This window comes from Stenella coeruleoalba (genome assembly GCF_951394435.1).
Source record: "Stenella coeruleoalba genome assembly, chromosome: 6".
Classification (NCBI taxonomy): Eukaryota; Metazoa; Chordata; class Mammalia; order Artiodactyla; family Delphinidae; genus Stenella; species Stenella coeruleoalba.
In genome coordinates this window covers 123,461,406-123,483,060 of record NC_137151.1, presented here as the reverse complement: position 1 = coordinate 123,483,060, position 21,655 = coordinate 123,461,406, and the positions used below count along the sequence as shown (strand labels likewise).

Genomic DNA, 21,655 nt, shown 5'->3' with positions numbered 1-21,655 from the left:
AATCACTCTGGAAATGGCAAATGACCAGGAGTGGCCTTATGCTCATTCAGCAGAAATCAGCCAGTGATTCACTTAATATCTGATACAAAGGCAGGAAGGTGGTGATAGAGACCATGGTGGGGGGCACACGAGAAGAGGGGTCTGTGACCTCAGAGACCGTCTGGTTGGGAAGAGGAAACAGATGCCCCTAATAATAATAATAATAACACATAAAAAACAAAACACCTTTGCCAATGCGCCATCTCTCATGTCCTTGACCTCAGCCCCTCGACCTTCCCCTTGTCCTCTGAGAAAACACAGCAGGGCAGCCAAAGGCCTGATTTGAATCCTGCTACACAGCTGGCTCTTATGATGACCTGGGGTATATAACCTGACCCTTCAGACTCTTCATGTCACCCTGTAAGTGGGACACACTGTAGCAACAACTATTACAGTCACAAGAATGGAAAGAGACAGTGCATGGTGGGACTGGGCACAGACCTGACAGATAATGTGTTTAAGGAATGGGAGTTTAAGACCTCTTTTCTCTCCAGATTTGTCACCCTTTGTCCCTGGATTCCTACTCAGGTGGCCTCATTCTAAACAAACTGGCCCCGGAGCCTCCCCCAACCTCCCTCTTCCACCTGCCCTCCCCACCTGGGCACTCGCCCGCCCAACCCGGCTCTCAGAATGTTCTCTCGACCTCCAATTGGCCACACACGGCAAAGCTCAGGAGCCAAGGAATCTTCCCGTTAAAACAATCCTGTAGATGATGGTGGAAACCACTGCAGACGTTTCTCCTAATGGAGGTTCTGATATGTCTCCGATTTTGTGCTTTTAAAGATGTTACTTTGAAACTTCCTGATAAAAACACACTTCAAATAACGACTTCTCTCTTCTAACTTCATGTCATGACACATGTTGAAAGTAACATTTAAAAATTCAAACAAAAGAAGATGCTTTAAAGTCCCTCAAGAGCTTCCCTGGTGGCGTAATGGTTAAGAATCCGCCTGCCGATGCAGGGGACACAGGTTCCATCCCTGGTCTGGGAAGATCCCACATGCCGTGGAGCAACTAAGCCTCTGAGCCACAACTACTGAGCCTGCGCTCTAGAGCCCAAGAGCCACAACTACTGAAGCCCACGCGCCTAGAGCTCGTGCTCCGCAGCAAGAGAAGCCAACGAAATGAGAAGCCCGCGCACCGCAACGAAGAGTAGCCCCGGCTCGCTGCAACCAGAGAAAGCCCGTGCGCAATGAAGACCCAACACAACCAACAATAAATAAATTAAAAAAAAAACTAAAAAAAAAAAAAGAAGTCCCTCAAGATACCTGAAGAGGAGACCCCTTCTTTCACCCGGAGGCCTCAGACATGGCCTTGCCGTCCTGCCCTTACCTGACCTGCCAACCAGTGGTCTCTCCCCTTTTATCTGTGACAATCCTGAGTTCTTCCTGTTAGGTTACACAAATCCTACCTGGCCAGCTTCCTACCTGAGCAGCAGCTGCTCTTTCCCTGAACAAACCAGAGCCATTCAGTTGTGCGTCCTGCTGCTTCCCTGACTCACAATGACCCCCTCCCCACCTGCTCCAGTCCCGCCCATTTCCTGCACAAGGTGTGCTCTGAGTTGCTGTGTGCCCCTAACGGCCTTGCTCCGTGGCCCCGGGCCTCGTGGCCACTGGGTCCAGGCCTCGCCCACTGGGCTTCAGGCTCGGGATGCCAGGGCCACCTTACACCCTTTTATTTTGTTTCAACTGGACTCTAACAACAGCAAAAATATATGATTGGAAAAACTTTACTGAATGGGCCCAGCACTGTGCCAGGGCTGGAAGGTGAAGAATGAGAAGTCAGTCCTTAACTTCAAGGATACGAACTACAAAAGGACTTTCTCAAAGGGAACGTGGCATTATTCCCTGGACAACGGAAAGCATGGAGGAAAACTGGGTTGCTCCAAGGCACAAAGCATAATTATGAAGTCTGTCAGTTCAATCAAATGCTTTTAGTGTGTAGCGAATTCAAGATAAAATAAAAAGAGACCATTTGATAGCAAAATCTAGAACATATGATTTTGAAATAAAGAAAACAAAGCCCAGAAGTCTCTGGGCAGGATTTAACCAGCCGTACTCTATGTTTATGGAAAAAGCAAACAAACGTATGATCGTTGATGAAGCCAAAGGTTGGTTTCTGGATGCGGCACAGAATCCGGGCAGGTGGCCTAATCCCTACGGCATCTGTGGTGTGACTGTGGCTCATGGGAATGCCTGAGGCATAAACAAGACTTGTGATGAACCAGAATGGAAAAGAACACGAAGAAGAATACACACGGGTCCAGCTGAATCACTTTTCTGTACAGCAGAAATTAACACAACATTGTAAATCAACTACACTTTAATAAAATTTAAAAAAATCAAACAAACAAAAAAGAATTGCAGTGCCATCAGAGAGGCGTTTGTGTGAAGGGCACTGTGTTAAAATATAAGTCCAAACAAAAATATTTCAGTTCCTTAGAAGCCATTAAATCATGTTATAAACCTTACATGCCAGATGACAGATGTGGGTTTGCTGCAATGCACGCTGCGTCGGACCACCCCATCTCCCTCTGCCGAGGGCCAAGCCCCACCCCGTCCTGGCTCACACTTACTTTGGGTCTCGCAGTCCACGCAGTGGGAGTTCCCTCGGATGTTCCGTATCGACTGCAAGGCCATGGCCTCACTCTGGCTGGTCAGTCGGGACTGGCATACAGGGAGACATACAAAGCCAAGATATGAGAACTCCGAGAAAAAGGTATATACCTGCTAATAAAGCCTGGGAAACACCAAACAGATGGCGAGCGAACATAACCCGAAGGCAACGTCAACAAGGGACTCCTCGTTAGACGTCTTTAGGATGGAGCCTAGCGGGTGGAGAACGGACCGGCACTACCTATTAGGATGCGTCAGATGAGAGACTCATGCCCTAAGACACATCTCGTGATTCCTCGTCAGGAGACCACACGTGTGTGTGGCTGGGGGTGTTCATGCTTCAACGTACACTTACTTGTCTTCTCTAAGCAAGTTAGAAAAACACAAAGAGGGGAAAAGAGGAACACAAAAATTATAAACTATCATGGTTAAGTTTTATTAACATTGTGATATCTATTCTTCTGGCCTTTTTTAAAAAAGCACATGTATACAGATAGACGTGCTTTAAAAAAAAAAGCCAGTGTGGGGTACGTTGCTTTGGAATCTGCCTTTTTAGCCTAACGACATAGTGTCACCTCTCAATGGCATCACATAGTCCCTGGCATTATTTCATTTTATTTATTTCTGATGTGATAGATGTTCAGAAGTTTTGTTTTTCTATATGTTTAAATTTGATTTTGGAAGGTAGCTATTACCTATGTTACTGATTTTCAGTCTTTCAGCACCAAGACTCCTTAGGAAAAGGGTCAGAGCAACTCTCGCATCATTTTAAATGGCTGCATAATATTCCACTTATGAAGACTTAGTTACATTGTTTTCCTTGATGGACATTTAGACTGTTTCCAACTTCTGTCTGCTATCAGCAGTGCTGTGAATAGCTTACTGCTAACTCTTTGCACAAATTCGTGATTATTGACTAAGGATGAATTCTTCAAAACAGGAGGACCAGGTAAAAAGACGTACATGGTTTTAAGGCTTATGACGCATCCATTTAATATAATGGCTAATGCCAAATAAATCCCAGAGGGCACTTAGAATAAGCTTGATTTTCATGTAAAAATTATTCACAAGTGGAACCATCTTATGTCAAATTGTTTGCTGTGAAACAATTGCTTACTGCTTAATCGTAAACTGTAATTTATTAATTGCCACTGTCTGATTAGCATAATGCATCATTGCGGTTTTATTCCCTTTGGTTAGATGCCCAAGTATTCGAAGTGTGTTTAACAATTTCTACTGGTATCTGGAGTGTGTGTGTGCACGTACAGAGATGTGTCTTCTGTCTACCTCTATAATCTCTAGGGCATAAGTACGTATATCTACAATTGCTCCCAATTCTGAATTAGCCACGGGCAGCTAGAACACCTTACGGCCCGTTCTCAGCGGAGGCTGTATTTTCCCCTGCAGCTGTTCCTTGTGGCTATTATTTCCATGCTGTGCACCGTCACACCTGTTCACCAAGCGCCCAAAGTGCTCAGTGAGCCCTTCTCTCACGGGGAACGCTGGCCCCTGATGGCACACGTCTATCGAGAGAAAAGGGGAAGCCCTGTAAGGTTGGTGCTCGCATCAGGCCGAGGTGACGCTGTCTGTTTTCACAGAGAGCGGGGAGGCATCTGGCAAGGGTGTGAAACAGAAAAGGCACGTGCCGTCCCCCACCCTCCTGAATCCGATGACCCGGCATACATTCAGGGTCTGACTTGAGATACTGTGATTTTATGCAAAATTTGGAGATGCGTTTGTCTGTTCAGCCACACGTGCCCTCCCAACGCCTGTTCTGAAACTGAGTTCCTGAGCTTTGTGGGTGACAGGTGTCCTCAGTCCCCATCGACAGGAGATGCGGAAGCATCCCGAGTTTGCTTCAGAAGCCGCATCTGCAGCCGTGACTCAATAAAGCCAAGGTGCTCAGAAATGAAAGGCCCTGATTCTCCTCACTGTGGGTATAAAACATCTTTAAAAAAGAGAGGCAAATTACATTATAATAATAATGACTGTGGTCTGGTTTACCCTGGTTAAAGAGGGTAATAAAATAAGACACTCCATCTTTTTGAAAGACAGACTCCCTTCTTAATGACAAAGCGGAACATAAATCACTGGCAGAAATGTCTTTAAATGGTTACAAACGAAATTGCAGGTTGGGAGGCAATGTTCTTTCTCCTGGCTTCTGGTTGTTCACAGTTTGAAAACTCAAAATGCTCTCCGAGACTTTAAAGTGTCCCAGAGAAGGGGTTAAAAATATCCAAGCATTAAAATAATGATTTGTGAAGGAATCTCTGCTGGGAAAAGGGAAATGAGAAAAATGACCTTTGTATAAGGAATATCACTGGGCAGTAATTCAGAAAATGCAGGTTAAAGTCTGCTTTTCCTGGCTAAATAAATGCAAAAGAATGAACTCTAACTGAATAAACCCCATACCAGGCTTTATCAACAGAATTTAGAAAATGGACATTTTCTCTTCCCTAAGCCCTTTGCATATGCTCATATATGTGCATGCGCTTTTCATCGAAGCCTGTACTAAGGGTCAGTTTTCTAACTCGACGTGGATTTGAATTTGAGACATTTATGAGAACGGAACAGTGCCTCCTCTTAAGTCTGCACTTCTTTTCCTGAGGGTATTCAGCCTAAAGCAAAAATCAGTGTGAACAAAGAAGCCACAAGGGTCCAAAAGATTCTACGATCTCCAATAAAAGGTCAATACTTTACATTTGGGATGAGTCGAGAGAGCAAAGATTTAAACTGGGATATTCTGCCATCCGAACGTGGTTAAGCTAGGCTACTAATCTATGACACAGGACACATATCGACACAATTCTTTTTTATCTTTGCAATTATTTTGCATTCTGCTCAGAAACATTTAAGAGTCTTGCCAATTGCACGTCTCACCCGATGCTCTCCCCCCCCCCACCCATTTCCGTTCCAGGATCAGCGCTCTTGATTTTGGTGGTGGGGCCTTGGGGGGGGGCGCGGCAGGCTGCTCCGGGTTTTACCTTATTCTTGCTGCTCTCGCACGACTGTAAGCTGGCGAGGATCTGACTCTCGATGGCCTGGACCCACGCGTCTCGCTCCTCGTAGGTGGTGGCTTCAAAGTGCCACGTCTGGCCAGTGAGGGACACAATGATAAACTCAAAGTTTTCTTCTTGTTCTGAAACACAGAGTGGTGGGGATGAAGAGTTTAGCTTTCATGAGATCATGGCCCCTCCGCCAGCCCTCGGTCATGAAAGTGCCTTTGGGTTCAATCGCGCCTGCATGGGGCCGAGGCACACACAGGACCGGCCGCCCCGCAGCGGAGATCTGAATCTGCAGACCTCCCAACACTCCAGATTTGGTTCCTAAAGCCAGCGTGGCTTAGCTAGGTTTCAATCAATGCTCAGGGGATGAGGAAAAATGAAAATCAGCGTGTGATGTCAGTGTCTCTGTGCTGGGCACAGATGAAGCAACTCAGGGACGTAATATTGTAACTCGTGGCCGGCTGCTGAAATTGACAGGGGGATGAAAATCAAGTGAACACTGCTCATCTCAGGATACAATTTAATTTCTTCATAAGCACCTGTGCGCCAATCCACAGATACACCCCGGCAAAGAGGGAGGCCTGAGGACGTCTGTCCTTTTAGGGCAGAAGACCAGCTACAGCGGGGAAGGTTTTAGTCTGGAGGAGCGAGTGAAATTCCAGGCGATTTGAAGGGGCCACTGTGTACCAGGAAGGGGGGTCCTTACATTTAAATCCTGCTCTGCCACTTGGCATGCTGGAGTCTGGACAAGTTCTCAACCCGTGCTGGGTTCATTTCCTCACCCTTAAAATGGGAGGGGAAAGCTGCCTCCTTTGCTGTGTTTTCCACTGGCGAAATGACGTGCACTAGCTCAGGCCCACGCCCAACACCCTCCGTGAGCGCTGGTGTGCGTCCCCTGTTCTGATCTAACCTCCGGCCTCTGCCACGGAATGAAAGGCAGAGCAGGGGCCACGTGCAGACAGCGTAACCAGCCACAGGTAGCCATGAAGACGTGTGGAGCTGGACTTCCAGGCGCCAGCGTGTCTCACGTGATCGGCAGTTTCCCATCACTTGTTGCAGAGCCAGCTGCATCACGAGCCCCTGGCGAGCAAGTGTTACTGATAACGTGAATGACCTGCTGCCCGCCCAGCTGACCTCCGCGTTCGTCAATTACCTCTGTCACCCACACTCGGCTTGCTCGCATCTGCACAAACCTCCCCCTTCCACACTCTCGGGTCCTCTAGCCTGCGTCCCCAGCACTCCTCATGGCCCCTGACCTCTGCAAGGCTCCGTGCTGCCGGGTTGGCCCCGCCCCTTCTCAAGGCCCTGCCTCACTGGAGCCCTCGGCCTCCGAGACAAGGATGCTCCCTCAGTCTCCGAAGCAACGGCAGTCACCTCCAGACGCCCTCTCCTCCTCCCCTTTCGTCTCAGAAGAGAAGCAGCTCCCACTACTGTGGCTGAGAGCCCCTCCCACCTGACCCCACTGATCTGGGCAGGTGGGAACAGGATGCTTGTGTCTTTGTCGAGCACACCCAGGTCTGGGGAGCTGCTCCAACACAGACTGCCACAGACACAGGGCTATGCCACCTTTTCATGAAATCTTTATGTACCCTGATAACAACAGAACCGTGTTCTCGGTGACATCAGCATCGCTGCTCTTTTAGAATTCAACCTGCTGGCGGGCTGGGCCTCAATCTGTGGAACCTGTTCTCAACAGCACGTGAAGGAAGGTCAGGGACTCTCCTATCGGCGCGCCCAGCCTCACGGGGGGTAACGTTTCTCCAACAAGAGGGTCCACGGCCCCCGTCAGCTTCTCAAAGCTCTTAAAAAACAGCTTAAAAAACAGCTCTTAAAAAACAGCTTCTCAAAGCTGTTAAAAGCTCCTGGGACAGGGGTGCATCGTGGGGCTGTGGAAAAGCAGGCGTGGAGCGCAGGCCCACCCCGCGTAAGGGGCCAAGCAGGGCGTCACCTGGAGCGGACCCGGGACAGCTCAGGGAAGGGGCTGAACGAGATGGTCTCGGTCCCCGAAGGGGGAGAGGAGAAGGGCAGCTGGGATGCAACCGACACACGGAGACAGGAAATCTCTCTTTCAAGAACCAGAGTGGAATAAGGATATTTTCATATAAAAAACTGAAAGAATCAAGAGCCCCTCCCTAGAGGAACTGGTAAAAGACACACTTCAGAAGATTCTACAAAGGTCTGAACCAGATGGGTTAGGGAGCAAATGGATAAGTATGGAAATACACCTGAATAAAAATCATATCAAATACTACTTTTCTTGTCACATCTAATTTGGGGAAGGTGCAAAATACTAGAGAAATGAAAGTGGACATGGGGACCCTGGAGTTAAAATGCCCTAGGACTTTGCATTGTTCCACAGGGGAGTTAAGAACTAACTTTAGACTTTGGTAAACTAGGCACACATGAGAAAATACCAGGGTTAACCTCTATGAGAAAAGAAGTAGAATGTATAACTCCCTGACAAAGAAGAAGGAAAATTTAATTAAAAATATGATTAAAATCTTTTATCAAACTAGGAATAGAAAGGAATCCTCTTTCCGTGGAAAAGAGTACGTATCCGAACCCACAGAACCGTTATTCCTTTTTTTTTTTTTTTTTTTTTGCGGTACGCGGGCCTCTCACTGTTGCGGCCTCTCCCGTTGCGGAGCACAGGCTCCGGACGCACAGGCTCAGCGGCCATGGCTCACGGGCCCAGCCGCTCCGCGGCATGTGGGATCTTCCCTGACCGGGGCACAAACCCGTGTCCCCTGCATCGGCAGGCAGGCCCTCAACCACTGCGCCACCAGGGAAGCCCAACCATTATTCTTAAGGATGAAATGTTAGAAGCAATCATTTCACACCAGGTCAAGGGCTCTCAAGGCCAAAATGTTCACGGTACCAGCCCCTGTTCAGCCCTGCTGGCCGGTGCAGTGAAACAAAACAGGGAAGTGACAGATCCGGAGACTGGAAAGATAAAAGACACCAAACTGTCATTCACAAATTACAAGATTGCTTACATAGGAAACCCCAAGGAATCTACAAATGTCAAGAAATAAGAGTGGTAGTTAGTAAATGGACAAGATTTAAGACCAGTATAATGAAACGTTAATTGCATTTCTGTACATGAGGATCTAACAGAAATCACGTTTAAGATATATGTTTATAAATTCATTTCTCTCCATCTGTGAGGTAGGGAAAGAGAGATGCAAAGAAATGTGAGTAAGCCAAACAATTCCCTAAAAGTAGCAACACAGAGGATGACTCGGAACCTGCAGTCTCTAGTAACAGGTGGTAAAGAGAAGACTCCACACTGCGTTCGACGTGACGGATTAACCCAAGCTCGGGAGTGGCCAGAGAGGTTTCCTGCTTGTCTCTGGAAGATGAAACCCTGGCTGATTCGCTAACAATAACGAAACACCAGGAAGGCTCAAAAGATCAAAAAGATGCAGGACATCCCGTGCCCCCAGCCTGGTGGAGAGCAGCTCATGAGAAAAGGCTGGGATTGGAAAGGTGAGCCCCGTGAACACAACTGCATGACCCTGGAAAGCACAGCCACGTTTCACATCCTGATTAAGAACCAATGGTGCAAGCGCGCCACACCTGCTTCATCTGAGACAGTTTCCTTTTGGAGGGGGTAGGCCAGTGGGGTGACTGCCAGTCTGGAAAGGCACACAATTATACGAATAATGAAGAGGGGAATCAGAACCTACAGTCCCAATACTTCGGTGACCAAGTCAGCTGCATCAATAAGCGGTGATGGCCGTGACCGTCTGTGTACGAGTTGTCTGCTTCTGAGGGCTTTGAAGCGTGCACATGTACTCAGGTACGTGTCAGGACTTGTGGTCAAGGCTCTTCACGCTGTAGCAGCTCACTATGCAGTGAAACGCTGACCAAGCGTGCTTTTGCGAAATATTTATTGTTTTAACCGAAGGGCTTGGCCTAGCCCTGGAGAGGCAGGGGACGCTCCTCTCCAGTCTTGTCCACACAGGGTCTGGCAACAGCTCCCAAACAGAAAGGCCTCTGATGGTGCCTCTGTTCCTGGGCTGGCCTCTCCCAGGTGCGCCACACTGAGGGGCTCCTTGCTGAACTGTGGATGCGAACATCAGGGCTACCTGGAGGACAGGGGCCCAGCTCACCATGGAGAAGGCAGGGAGGAGGGGATGGAACCGCCCCCTAACACCGTTTCAGTACAGAGGCAGCCCCACAGGGGTGCTACTCCAAGCCTTCTTTTGGATTTCAGGCCCCGGTGAAGATGTCTTTATAAGAAGCCGGTTAGCTAGGATTCCCCGCTTCCTGAGTAAGGGATTCAAATCTGGGCATGTTTAGTTGTAATCACTCTATACCACCAGCATCAATGGAACCCAGCTGATGCTTAAGTTTTCGTGTGTTTCCCAGGGTACTGTCTGTACGTGGCTTTTTTTTTCTTTTTGAGGGAGGGTAATGTGTTAACCCTTACAGATACAGTTAGGGTTTCAGAACGAAATTATACCTGCTTATGACTTTCCTCTGCCTCCTAAGATCAAAAAAAAAAAAAAACAAACAAGGATTATAGAGAAGTTGCATTTTTAATCATGTTACATATGACTTCCATGAAGGACTACTTGTTTCTTTGTAATGAATCTACTGCCTGGAATAATAAATATAAAAAAGAATAATACCAAGTTCGTGTCAGAAAAAATGCTGAGGACGTCACAGGCATCGTCTCTTTCAGTCTGATTATTTTCCTCTCTCGAGGTGGCCAGCAGTGCTTTGTTTCTCAAAAATAAAACAGTAAAAAAAAAAAGTTCTCCTAGGGTGTCCAGCAGGAGATGGATGGGTCTCCCCACTTCCCAGTGACCTTTTCTGTTATTTTCCCTCACTCCTGATGTCAGAAGAGCAAGCTGCCAGGGTCTTTTAAAGGTAATTTCCCCAGAAACCCCTAACCAGCTTGTTGCTAGTGTCATATTTCTTTTTAACTGGTCACGTCTGGAGAATGCTAGGGGACATGATGCCATGGATGTGGCAGTCTAAGCTGGGGACATTCCAGCTTCCATCTTCCTGCGTTTCTGGCTCTGTGGCCAGTGATTGGTCTGCACGGGAAAGAAGAACGGTCCCAGCTACACCAGGACAATCAGAGCATGGGAGGCTCTTGGCCACTGATCTGTCCTAGTGGGGGGCACATCACCCAAATGTCCTACTCCAGGTTTTCTCATCTGAGCTGGGGTCGCAGAGCCTCCTTCCTCTTACCTTGGACTGAACAAGACAGAGCTCACAAGTTATCCACGGGAAGGAAAGCCTCTGCTATCTAGGCCACTATCTGTGGACAGGTGAGAACACTGCTGACCAGCAGAGAGAAGCAGGGATGGGATGGACCCGATACCTGCCAGGTTCCTGGGTCCCTGCAGCCAGCCCAGCTGCCTGTCCTACAGTTGGATTGGATAGATGAATCCATTCTCCCTCCTTTTTTTTTTTTTTTTTAACCCAAATCCCTTTATATTTCTGTCACTTCCAAATCCAGTTCTAACTAATCGAAAAGATCTCGCCCTGATGGGAGCCTCCGAGCTGCTGCCTGGTCATCTTCTTGAATCAACACCTGGCGGATCTCTAGATTTAATCCTGGCTTATATTTCTGTATCATGGCACTGACCATGAACACTCATTAAGTAAACAGTACATCTGGGGACCTAAATATCACCCCCTCCTCTGTGTGGACAGAACAGTCACAACATAAGCTCCTCCTCACGTTCAAACAAGAATTTCTGTCAGATGATACAGCCCTATTCAAACCACCAGTGGACCAGAAGGATCCCATCACATTCTGAAGTGACACTGTGATGCTATTTTAGTATCAGCAACTAGATAAAAAAATGATAAAAATAATAATAGGCAGTGGGGGGCCAATCAGTCAGAAAGACAGACGGAGCATTACTCTCCAATGTTACCCTCACTTAAAATGTGAAGAATGAGAGCTCAGAAGGTGAGGACGAACAGTGGCTACGTTTCAAGTGGTTTCGGTTCACTGACACAAACCGACTCTTTGTGACAATTACAGCAGCTTATGTGTAATTCATTCTGTAAAAATACAATTCAGGCTGTAGAAATTCCTGATGACATCTACGTTACAGGGGGTTTCTTAGTTTTAGATACACAGGTGATCATCAAAATTCAATCCCCCAGATTCCCCCCCATCATAAAAAATCAAAGCCCGCCACACCCAGAGCCCGAAAAGAAAAGAACCGTGTTGTTTCCCAGTGTGGCATTCCAGGGCTTAGTGGTTTAATAAAGTTCTGTGATTGGGCTCATAGGGATTTAAACAGTTTTCCGTGTTTAACGGTTAGCTGTGGAAAGGTCCACTATAATAGTATTTTAGCACCATGAACCTGTCGAAATCAACCTGCCCAATTATTCCAAACGACATTAATAACACCGGATATTACACTAATTGCGTCCAGTTTCTATGCAGACGAGGCCCCGTGGGGCTAATTTCGCCTCCTTAGGGGCAAGCAACTCAGCCACCAGACTGATTTCACAAGGAATCCCTCCTCATTACACAAGTCCGGGCTGTCAAACTTTTTTTTTTTAAAGGTTAATGGGCCAATCAGTCATCAATTATTTTTGCGGAATCCTAGCAGGCAAAGGGTTAAAGGGCTAAACACAGCTGTAACTCATTTACATTTGAGGTTGCTTTCAACAGCAGACATCTGACAAGGATGCCTTTTGGGGGAGCGGGTGGAAGGGTAGGAAGACGGACAGACGCATACCTCTGTCTTGAGGGGCAGGAGATCTGGGACCAGAACCACTGCCCTGTACTTCTGCAAGGGCCGAGGATCCGGACCCTTGTGCCCATTGGATGCACAACGGCTCAGAAATGCCTGCGAGATGCAGGTGTACTGTGTACGGGGAGGCTGAGATTTGTTTCTCTTCTGAATTTACAAGAACCCAAAGTGTCTGCAGAGGTCACTCATCCCACTTTCTTCGTTGGCGGGATGAGGAATCTGGGTCCGCGTTCCCGGGCTCCCCTGCAAACCTGGAACCCAGACCCGGATGCCTATTTCTGTCCACGAGGCTAAGTGTCCTTCCCGACACATTTAATGACAAACATGATGAAAACCTGTTATTTAAATGGTGCAGAGATGACAGTGTCCAGCACGGAGGGGCCATGTGCCCACTGGCAGAGGTGGCCAAAGGGTCCACCAAGCCCAGAGGCTTCTAGATGGTCACCATTTAAAAATGATCTGACCATCAAATAGCCAAGGCTCGCAGGGAAATCGCTGTCGTCTCCACCTGTGACTTTTGTTGTCGCAGAACTGGGACTTTTGTTTTAGGGTACAGCACAGCGCCCTGATGATACAGCAACTCAAACCACTGGTCAAGGGGCTTTTCCTCATTAACGAGTATTTGCAATGGGTTTCTCTCCGTTTCTGCCTGAATCTCCACATTCTCTTTCCTTCGTGTCCTTGGGGTCTGGGGCTCCCATTTTTGGGGTCCTCACTCCCGCTTTTGGGGCCTTTCCCACTCTGCCATCTACTAACTGGGGCTGAGCTGCCCACTTCACCCTGCTGGTCTCAGCTCTGTGGTCCAAGGAGGCGCCAGCAGGGACTGACTGGGATGACAAAGGCATATGCTGTCCCTCCCTGAAGGCCAGGGAGGACCTTCATCACTGACCCCAAAGGGCCTGAGGGAGCCTCAGAATCTTTCCTAGCCCAGTTCTCCAGGTAGCCACTATCAATTCATCAAAGTTGGAAACCGAGATGGAATGTGTTTGCTATTCTGCCCCCTCCCCAGGTCCCCCACTATCTACACCCTTCGAGATTACGCCAGGCTTGGTCAAACACAGCCCCAGGCTCTTATGCTAATTCTGAAGAGTCCCACAATTTGTAAAATACTTCAATATTTCTGCTTTCAAAGCATATATTAAATAAGCATGTGGTTTAGATATTTTGCCCAATTATGATGAAAACGACACACGTTTAAGATTTCAGCCCCAAACCCACCACAATACTGAAAGTCAGATTTTATCCATTTTCGATTTTTCCTCCCATTTTTGTAAGAAAAGATAAATGTGAAGGATTTGCTCCAGGACCGTGCAGAGCCAAGACCTATGGCAAAAAAGTAATAAGTTAAAAAAAATGCCCTCTTCCCACTTGAGCTGTTCATTTTCAACAAAAAGAAAACGTTATTTTTTGGTCTTTATAAACACACACAGGTCATGGTTCTTGGGTAAATATTTTTGCAAGCTCTCAACTTGGTAAATATCTTTGTTTAGCCCAGAGTCCAACGGAGGTGTCGTACTGTGGTTTAATTTAGGACAAGAGTAGAATTAATTTTGTGAAGAAGCAAGACCCCAGAGGAGGTCACCGAGTTAGGACTGTTTACTGCTAAATGTTATCACAGGAAGATCCTCAGGAAACACAAAGGAAGTTCTGATTTTCCAAACACATTAGACAGAGGCGGGAGGGCAGCCGGAGAACCAGGCAGCACGAAAGCTGCTGCTTCCGGAAGCATAGGGGGCCACGTGTTCCCTGAAATTAAGGAGAGTGTCTAAAATAAAACTCCTGAAAAAAATAAATGATTGGATCCCAAACTGCAAACCTCTCAGGAGGCAGAAGACGGATGTGTTACCATGTTTTCTGGCACCTGCTCAGGCCCAGGCACCCCAGGAAAGCTCGAGGCCCAAGCGCTCGGTTTAGAAAGAGCAAACCTGGAGGCCCCCGTTGCCATTTACCGGTCGCTCTACACGCTTACCGTTTGTTACTCATTCTAACTTACACTCAGCACTTTTCTGAGGTCCCCTGCTCTCCTAATCACAGGGACACGGGGCCCAGGGCCCCTCCTCTGCTCAGAGCCTGGGGTGGGGATGGGGAGACTTGGACTGGCAGGCTCCAGAACCTTCCACGCTGCCTCCGCCCCCAGCTCTTCTCTCGCGGTTGCGGCTCAGCGCGTGGATGACTGTCAATCTCATCATTCTTTTAAAAGTTGAGGGCTGGAAATACCTGCAGTCTTGCATCTCTCCCCCAGAAAGTCAGTCCTGGAGCTAGTGCTCAAAGGGTTTCTTTCCTAAATCTGAATTTATCTGCATGAGATCTTAACCTGTGCCATTCATGCTTGACGAGTGCTGGCTTTGGCCCATCTTGCCCTGCCTGCACGGACACATTCCACAGGCCTAAAACCTGTGTGCTCCACGCACTGTGTTCCTGGAGATGGTTTTCCATGACGTAAGCATTTGTGAGTTTCACAGCAACCACCGCGGTCACCCTCGCCGTGTGCCCAGCTCCCTGGTTAGGGCTTCGTCCGCCTCTCTCAATTTCTTCTTCAATTGTCATTCGAGGTAGGTTTTACGGTCTCTGTTTCGGAGAAAGAAAACTAAGCAGGGGAGGAGACACCCAGCAACCCCAGTAATTCACACAGCTCGGAAGTGGCAGAGCTGGGATCGGATACAGGCATACTGGACTCAAAAACCCAATTTCTGCATCTGACGGTTCTTTGGAGGATGAGAGTAAATGCAACTGGGGAAGGGTAGTGAAAAAAGTCTGGGAAAAAAGAAGTTTGACTTTTAAATCCCATCTTACATTTTCAGGGGCAACGTTTCCTGCCGAATCTCTGCTCCTCACTACGTAAATGGCGCTCAGGCATCTGAATCCTCTTTGCCGTAGAGACTCCCTGGCGCTCCTCACGCTAGCAGCAGTGGTAGTGGCGACCGTGGGCACCGTGTTACCTGCCTCTGGATAGATGACCTCACCGACTGTCCCCAGTTTACAGATGGGGAGACTGAGGTAGAGGGCGGGCACAGGAATGACCCCAAGGTTAGAGCTAAGCAGTGGGGACGTGAGAACCAGACCAGTACCACCTGCTCAAGAGTCTGGGCTTGAAACCACTGTGCACACCGCCGCTCACGAACCCAAGGTTGCACGGCTTCTGACCAGGAACCAGGGTTGGACTGCAAGTATGTGAATGACTTAGGGTGAAGAAGAGCCCGGCCTGAGCGTGGAAGGTGGCCTCAGACGGTGGCCCCGCACAGGCCTGCAGGCACACGGGGCTCGGGGAAAGCTGCTGGGGTCTGGGGTGGGCACTGCATTCGGACACTGCAGAGTCCTTCAGAAGGATGACTTGTCACACCAGCTCAGGCCTTTTTCCTCCACTGCGGTGACAGCCGTCTGCTGGGCGTCATGGTCCCGACGGGGATGTGTGCTCCACGTCCATTGCTGAGCCCTCATCCGGGCTTCAGCTGCAGCTCTGACCCAAACACCTAGCCCACATGCCACGGTCTCCACGTGCCAGTGTGCCTTCCCGGGGCTCCTGACTGCCCCCTCTGTGCCTTGGTTTCTCCTTTTGTAAAAGATCAAGGACACGACCTCTCTTAGGGGTTACTGGGGAGCCACACGACAGGATGCCAGGAAGTCTGAGTACTCAGCCCTGCAGGCCGTCATGACTCCGAAACCCCTGAATCCAGTGTAGTCTCGCACTCCACTAAACCCGCAGGGCACCCAGGGCCTCGCTGGAACTCCTCCCTCGCTCTGCCTGACCCGCCTGGGCTGACCGTCAGCCTGTCCCCTCCATCTGCCTGGGGCCCAGCATTGGGCACCCACACTGTGGCAGGAACCCAAGACCTGGGCAGGCTCGTCACCGGCTCAGGAGGGATAGTGTGATAGTCATCTGTAATTTAACTGGACTGGAATGAGGTGGACGTCTCAGATCTGTGACTGTGGACATCGGAGGGTGGAGAGAGCATCACGGAGCTAGGCTGGCCACGGGAAAGGCCTGCTCTCATTTGCTCATACAGAAGGGATGGTCTTGGCCATCTGGTGGAGGAAGGGGGTGCCAGTCCTGACCTGGGCCCGAGGGACGAACGATGCCCACCACGTGTGTTCTCCAAAAGGAGACTCGTGTTTCTCCACGGTGCGGCCTGTTTGGCAACACTGTGTCCGGCACCTCTGAGTTCATCCATCTGGGCCACCACGTTGTGGCGGGGGACCCCAAACAGGCTTCACAGGCCTGTCTCTGGGGCAAGTTCCAGATCCAGGGACACGGACTCTACGAGCAGGGCTGAGTCGGGACTCTGGGCTACACTGAACCCGGCTGGTACTTGCGTGGCGCGGCCTGTTGGATGCATACAACGTGGGTGGGCCTGACACCCCAGGAAACGCCCCTCATTCCCTAATACATCTCTTCTTTACCCATTTACGCTTCATCACGTGCCTTCTTCTGCAGGAGCAAGGAGAGCTGAAATACCCCGGAAGAGTCCGCTGTTGGCCCAACTCACGGTGGGTGATGGTCCGCCCTGTCCCCAGCAGCGCAGGGAAGGAGAGGCCTGAGGACACCCGCACAGAGTCTGTGTGATCCCTCCTGGGCGACACTGCTCACAGACCGCCAGCCGGCCGCCCTGCCACGTGTCCTTCTACACAACGTCCACCTTCTGCTCGGGTCTGAGAAAAATGTTTCCAATGGAGTCGAACATTCCCAAGTCCAGCCTCATCCACCCAATTTGATATACATTTTCCTCGTGGCTTAGGAGGCAGCTACGAATTGGGAGAATCACAGCATAAATAAACTTTCCATCGCAGTCCGCAGGCTTCTGAGATGGAAAAGTTAAAGTTGCATTCTGTGGAAGGAACTTGAATTTCACCAACCCTGGGAAAGAGCTGAATTGTTACAAAGTAACAAAGATTTTAAAATTAGGGCAATACAATACACACCAATGAGGTTTCCAGCTTGGTTTCAGAGATAATTAGCCCAATGGACAAAAAAAAAGGGGAAGAGAAACATATTTTTGTTTGTTTTCTAATTCTGTCTATGTGCTTCCCCAATTAGTTCGGTTTAATTCGTTTTTATCACTCCTGACGTCCATCTTTGACCATTTCCATGAGCACCCAGGAGTGGGTCCTGGAGCTGAGAGATCTGGGCATATGTCCTGTCTCCAGAAGATGCCAGCTATTCGTCCTGCAGAATATCACTTGACTTGTCGAAACTCCAACTTCTCATCTGTAACGAAGTACCTACCTGCCAGTGAAGATTCAATGAGATAATGTAGCACAGAGGCCAGAACGATGAACGTAAGAATAAAAGGGCTTTGGAGAAAGACCATCAGGTTCATTTCTTGGTCCTACCTGTCTTTCACCAGCCTGAATCCTCGGGTGAGTCCCGTAACGTCTGGGCTGTTCTCTCTAGATCTGCACTGAGGGGCGTGGACATGCTTCTAGGACAGGGCCTGGCGCACAGCGGGCACTCTCCCCTCTCCCCCCTCAAGTCCTAACTTCCTCTATAAGAAACTCTGGTGTCAACAATATTTTGTGGGTACCTCTGAACAGATTACTCAAGTGGACCAGTTTAAAAACCAGTCCATTTGGGGATGGGTGTACTTAGTGGAACACTCAAGGTCTCAGGCTACGACAAAAGTTAGAATGTTCGGGATATGAATTTTCCGAAAGGATGATTTTATAGACAGAGAAGATGTGATGACATCATATAGCAAAAGACCGGAAATCAGAAAGGCATTCTGATAATTTACGTTATATAATTATATGAATTCAGTACTATTATACTGAAAGCTGTATGAAATGAGACTGGATGCAGACAGACATTAATCTCGAAAGAAACCTAAAGTAAATGAAGAATGGTCATGTCGCTTAACTGAAGATTCATAAATGTAATCGAATGCCGAAGAGAAATGAAAGAAAATGTGAAGGAGACTAGTCATTATTTACTCCGATATCTTCAGGACTGCCTTGCGTAGCGTTGGCCATTGACGAGGGACCCTGAGTGGGTAGCGTTAACCGTATTTACAGATTTCAGACAGCAGAGAGCATCATGGTCCCTCCCCACCCAGGAGGGCTGGGCAGGGCAGTGTTGCAGGTTACCTGGTTGGTCAAGGCTGAGAAGTTCCCACTTCTGCAAACTGTCACACCTGTCGTGAGGCACCTCCCTGCCAGCGTCTCCAGGAAGATCCCCAACAGCAAGTCTCGGCGGGGCTGTCTGCCTGCCTCCTCCTGCCCCCAAGCTTTGTAAATGACCACAGGTAAAACCAGACCTCACCAATATTTTTTAAAGGCCGAGAGTCAATAAACACACTTGTTGTGATAAATGCACACACAAACAAAAGCAAAGCGTCTCTGATACGGACACGGGGGAGATGATTACGCACGCCAAGGTGAAACACTAACATTAAAAGATAGTGAATGAGAATACTTAATACCCTTTAAAAGACAACGAGACATAATACTGCATGTGACTGTTTCTAAAATTCTGTTCTCTTCCTCTCTCATTTTGTCTCTCTTAAACGAATGCTTTGAAAGAAGATACCGGGGGGTCAAGTTCCATTGGTACCTTAACAGACGACCGTTTCCCCTTGAGGAATGAAAAAACAAATGATGATTAAAAACAGGTCTTTAACAAGCCATCGTGAAAATGTAGTTTTGTTTTCCGGATTCATTTTTTTTTCCTTCTGGCTGAGAGCAGGGCTTTCGGTGGCGAGACAGGAGTAATTGTGAAAGGAAGGAAAAAAGGATGGTGATATAAATCAGCAAAGGTTAATGACTGGGATGTGAAGAGGGGGACTTGTTTACAGAAATAGTGTGCAATTTAAAATTTACAAGAGATTTAATGCCACTGCTTGCCAATTGCTAAAACCAACAGCCCAGAAAACAGTGACATTAAGAAAAATATTACAGTTATAATCACCCCCAAATAAGTCAATTAGTGTTAGGGCACGAGCTTGCGATTACTTGACCCATTTGGCTTGCATTTAAGTGAAAAAAAATGTCCCCCTATTATCCCGAGATCACTGGATCGTGACCTATTTTGCATCACACGGATTGTACGCCAGCCTCCCTTATAAGGGCCTGGGCCGATGGGGGTGGTTTTCCTTTGCTTGGCATCAAAATAATTCTGACCCTTGACATTTGTAATCATAAAAAAAAAGGGCAATTTATAATTGTGTTGTTTCAAATGAAGGCTGGGGTGGGGGGAAATTCAATCTGCTATTATACAAAAGCAATGACGGCTGTCTTCGGTGAAAAAAGCAACGCAAGTCAATTTGTGAACTTTGGCACCAGACGACCTTTAGAAACACAACAATATACTGAATTTACAAGCAATAGCAGGCCATGCAAATGACCCGGGCCTGGCTGCCTCTGTATTAGAGCTGCAGAGAGCATTATGGAGAATGTTTCCACAAAACAAATTAAGACTGTTACTTAAATGTCACGGCACACTACTGTATTTGGCTACAGATCATTACACCTGATACTAACACTTTTAAAAACTGTAATAACTTGGGAAACATTACATTGAGTGCTCACATGTATAAAGGAAAAGAAAAAAGAGAAGAAAATAGGTTTGTGAAGTAATTTAAACATCACTACGACTGCAAGGGAAAGGTCAAAATTTAAGTAAGCTGGAAGGAACATGAATGGGAAAATAAAACACACAAACAGAAAGATGGAAAGACCACGGGAATGACTGTGCAAACACAATCAGGGTGCATGCGGCTTTGGGCGAATCGCGTTTCCAGTTGTGCGCTGGAGAGGCAGGGAGGCAGGAAGGCTGGGAGGACGCGGCGTGGAGGGGGAGGGGGGAGGGGCGGCGTTACCTTCGGTGTTGGTGCTGCTGTTGTGGATATTTCGCAGGCTACCAACACGGTTTAGTTTCCATGCTTTGCGTTTGGCTGCATCCCGAGAGCAGATAGGGGAGAGGGGGAACAAGAGAGAAAACAAAAAGGAAAAGAAACAGATGAAAAGGGGAGAAAAGAAATGTCCAAGTAGCACGTGACGTCACCTCCGGCCTCCCGGCCGGGCCTCACCACCCCAAAGCGCAGAGAAACTCAGGAAGGGCAGAGGAAGGCCAAAAAGCATCCTTAGCTTTGCACAGAATCCAACAAACGCCCAGGCAAGGAAGCCCATGCACCCCTTTCGCCCTGCTGGGTTCCACACGCGGCTACTCAAGACAGTGCAAAGCTGGTCTCTTCCCTGGGGGCTGGTAGCATCTTTTGAAGGAGCTACGAGGCGGGTCGCCATAAGCCCTCTGATTTGGCAAAACGCTGGGAGCCTGTCAAATCAGAAGGGACTCTAGTGATGAGCCGTTCCTGTGTATGCTACAGACGGTAGGTGTGCAAAGCCCAGCGCTGTTAAAAAATGAAGTACTTTCTCCCCAGACGTATTTTGATCTGGACAGGAACCTACACTAGCAAAACTCGACTACCATCTTGCTGTGGTTGAAGGGTGGTCCATTCTCCTTCCTATGGGGAGGAGGCTGGAGGCTCTGAATGGAGGAACCCACAGAGCACCTGCCTCCTTAAGCTCTCAGCTCACTGAAGAAAGCGTCCGAGAGAAAAAGACAAACACCAAGTTACCCACAGAGCAGCCCTGGGTTCAGAAGTGAAGTGCGGGACAAGTTTAACACAGGCATGACATGCCCACGGCTGACATGGCGTGCTGTGACTAACAGGGGTGAGATGCCCCCCTCCCACCTCCGCGGACCCTCTTCTCCACTGACACCTCCTCACCTCCTCCGCCCTCCCAACCCCCCACTCAGGAATGCAGACACCTGTGGCCAAGAGGCTGCCTCCTGCCAGCCCTTCAGAGGAGACACGTTGTAAAAAGCAGAGTTAAACAGGGTTTTGAGGAGCAAGTCTTCAGGCTAATGTGACTACAGATCTAAGCGCTGGACGGACAGCGTGGTCGGTGACAGCCAGTCACCCACGCTCCTGAAGAAGGGGCATAATCGGACCATCTGTCTCTTCTGACTTCCACAGCCGGGAAGAGAAACTCGTCAAACCTTGCACGCGGCTTTCATTGGATGACCACTTGTTTATGCAGGTAAGAAGCGCTCACCTGGCGAGGCAGGTGTGTGCATTTCCGCAGGTGTGTCTGAAGCTCACCGCAGAAAGCTAGGCTAACCCACTCGGTCACAGGCTGACCAAAAAGCGAGGCATGCACTGGCCAGTGGCCAGCTCTCTCACCCCAAAGCATTCCTGGCTTAGGACAGATTGGCTGTTCTTGCCTTTGGTAGCATTAAGGCCAAAAGACTCAACCTCAACTAGTACGG

The 21,655-nt window shown here is 48.6% G+C and overlaps 1 protein-coding gene across 6 annotated transcripts in view; it reads right to left on the bottom strand.

The window, feature by feature from the left end:
* Window positions 1–21,655, bottom strand: part of AGAP1 (ArfGAP with GTPase domain, ankyrin repeat and PH domain 1) — a 563,651-nt gene that overhangs the window by 69,293 nt on the left and 472,703 nt on the right. For all 6 annotated transcript variants that reach the window (XM_079924566.1, XM_079924567.1, XM_079924562.1 and 3 more), the window contains 2 exons: window positions 5,639–5,793; window positions 2,615–2,705 (listed from right to left, as the gene is read on the bottom strand). In XM_079924566.1, coding sequence (XP_079780692.1) covers window positions 2,615–2,705; window positions 5,639–5,793 — 246 coding nt within the window. The remainder of the gene's footprint in view (window positions 1–2,614; window positions 2,706–5,638; window positions 5,794–21,655) is intronic.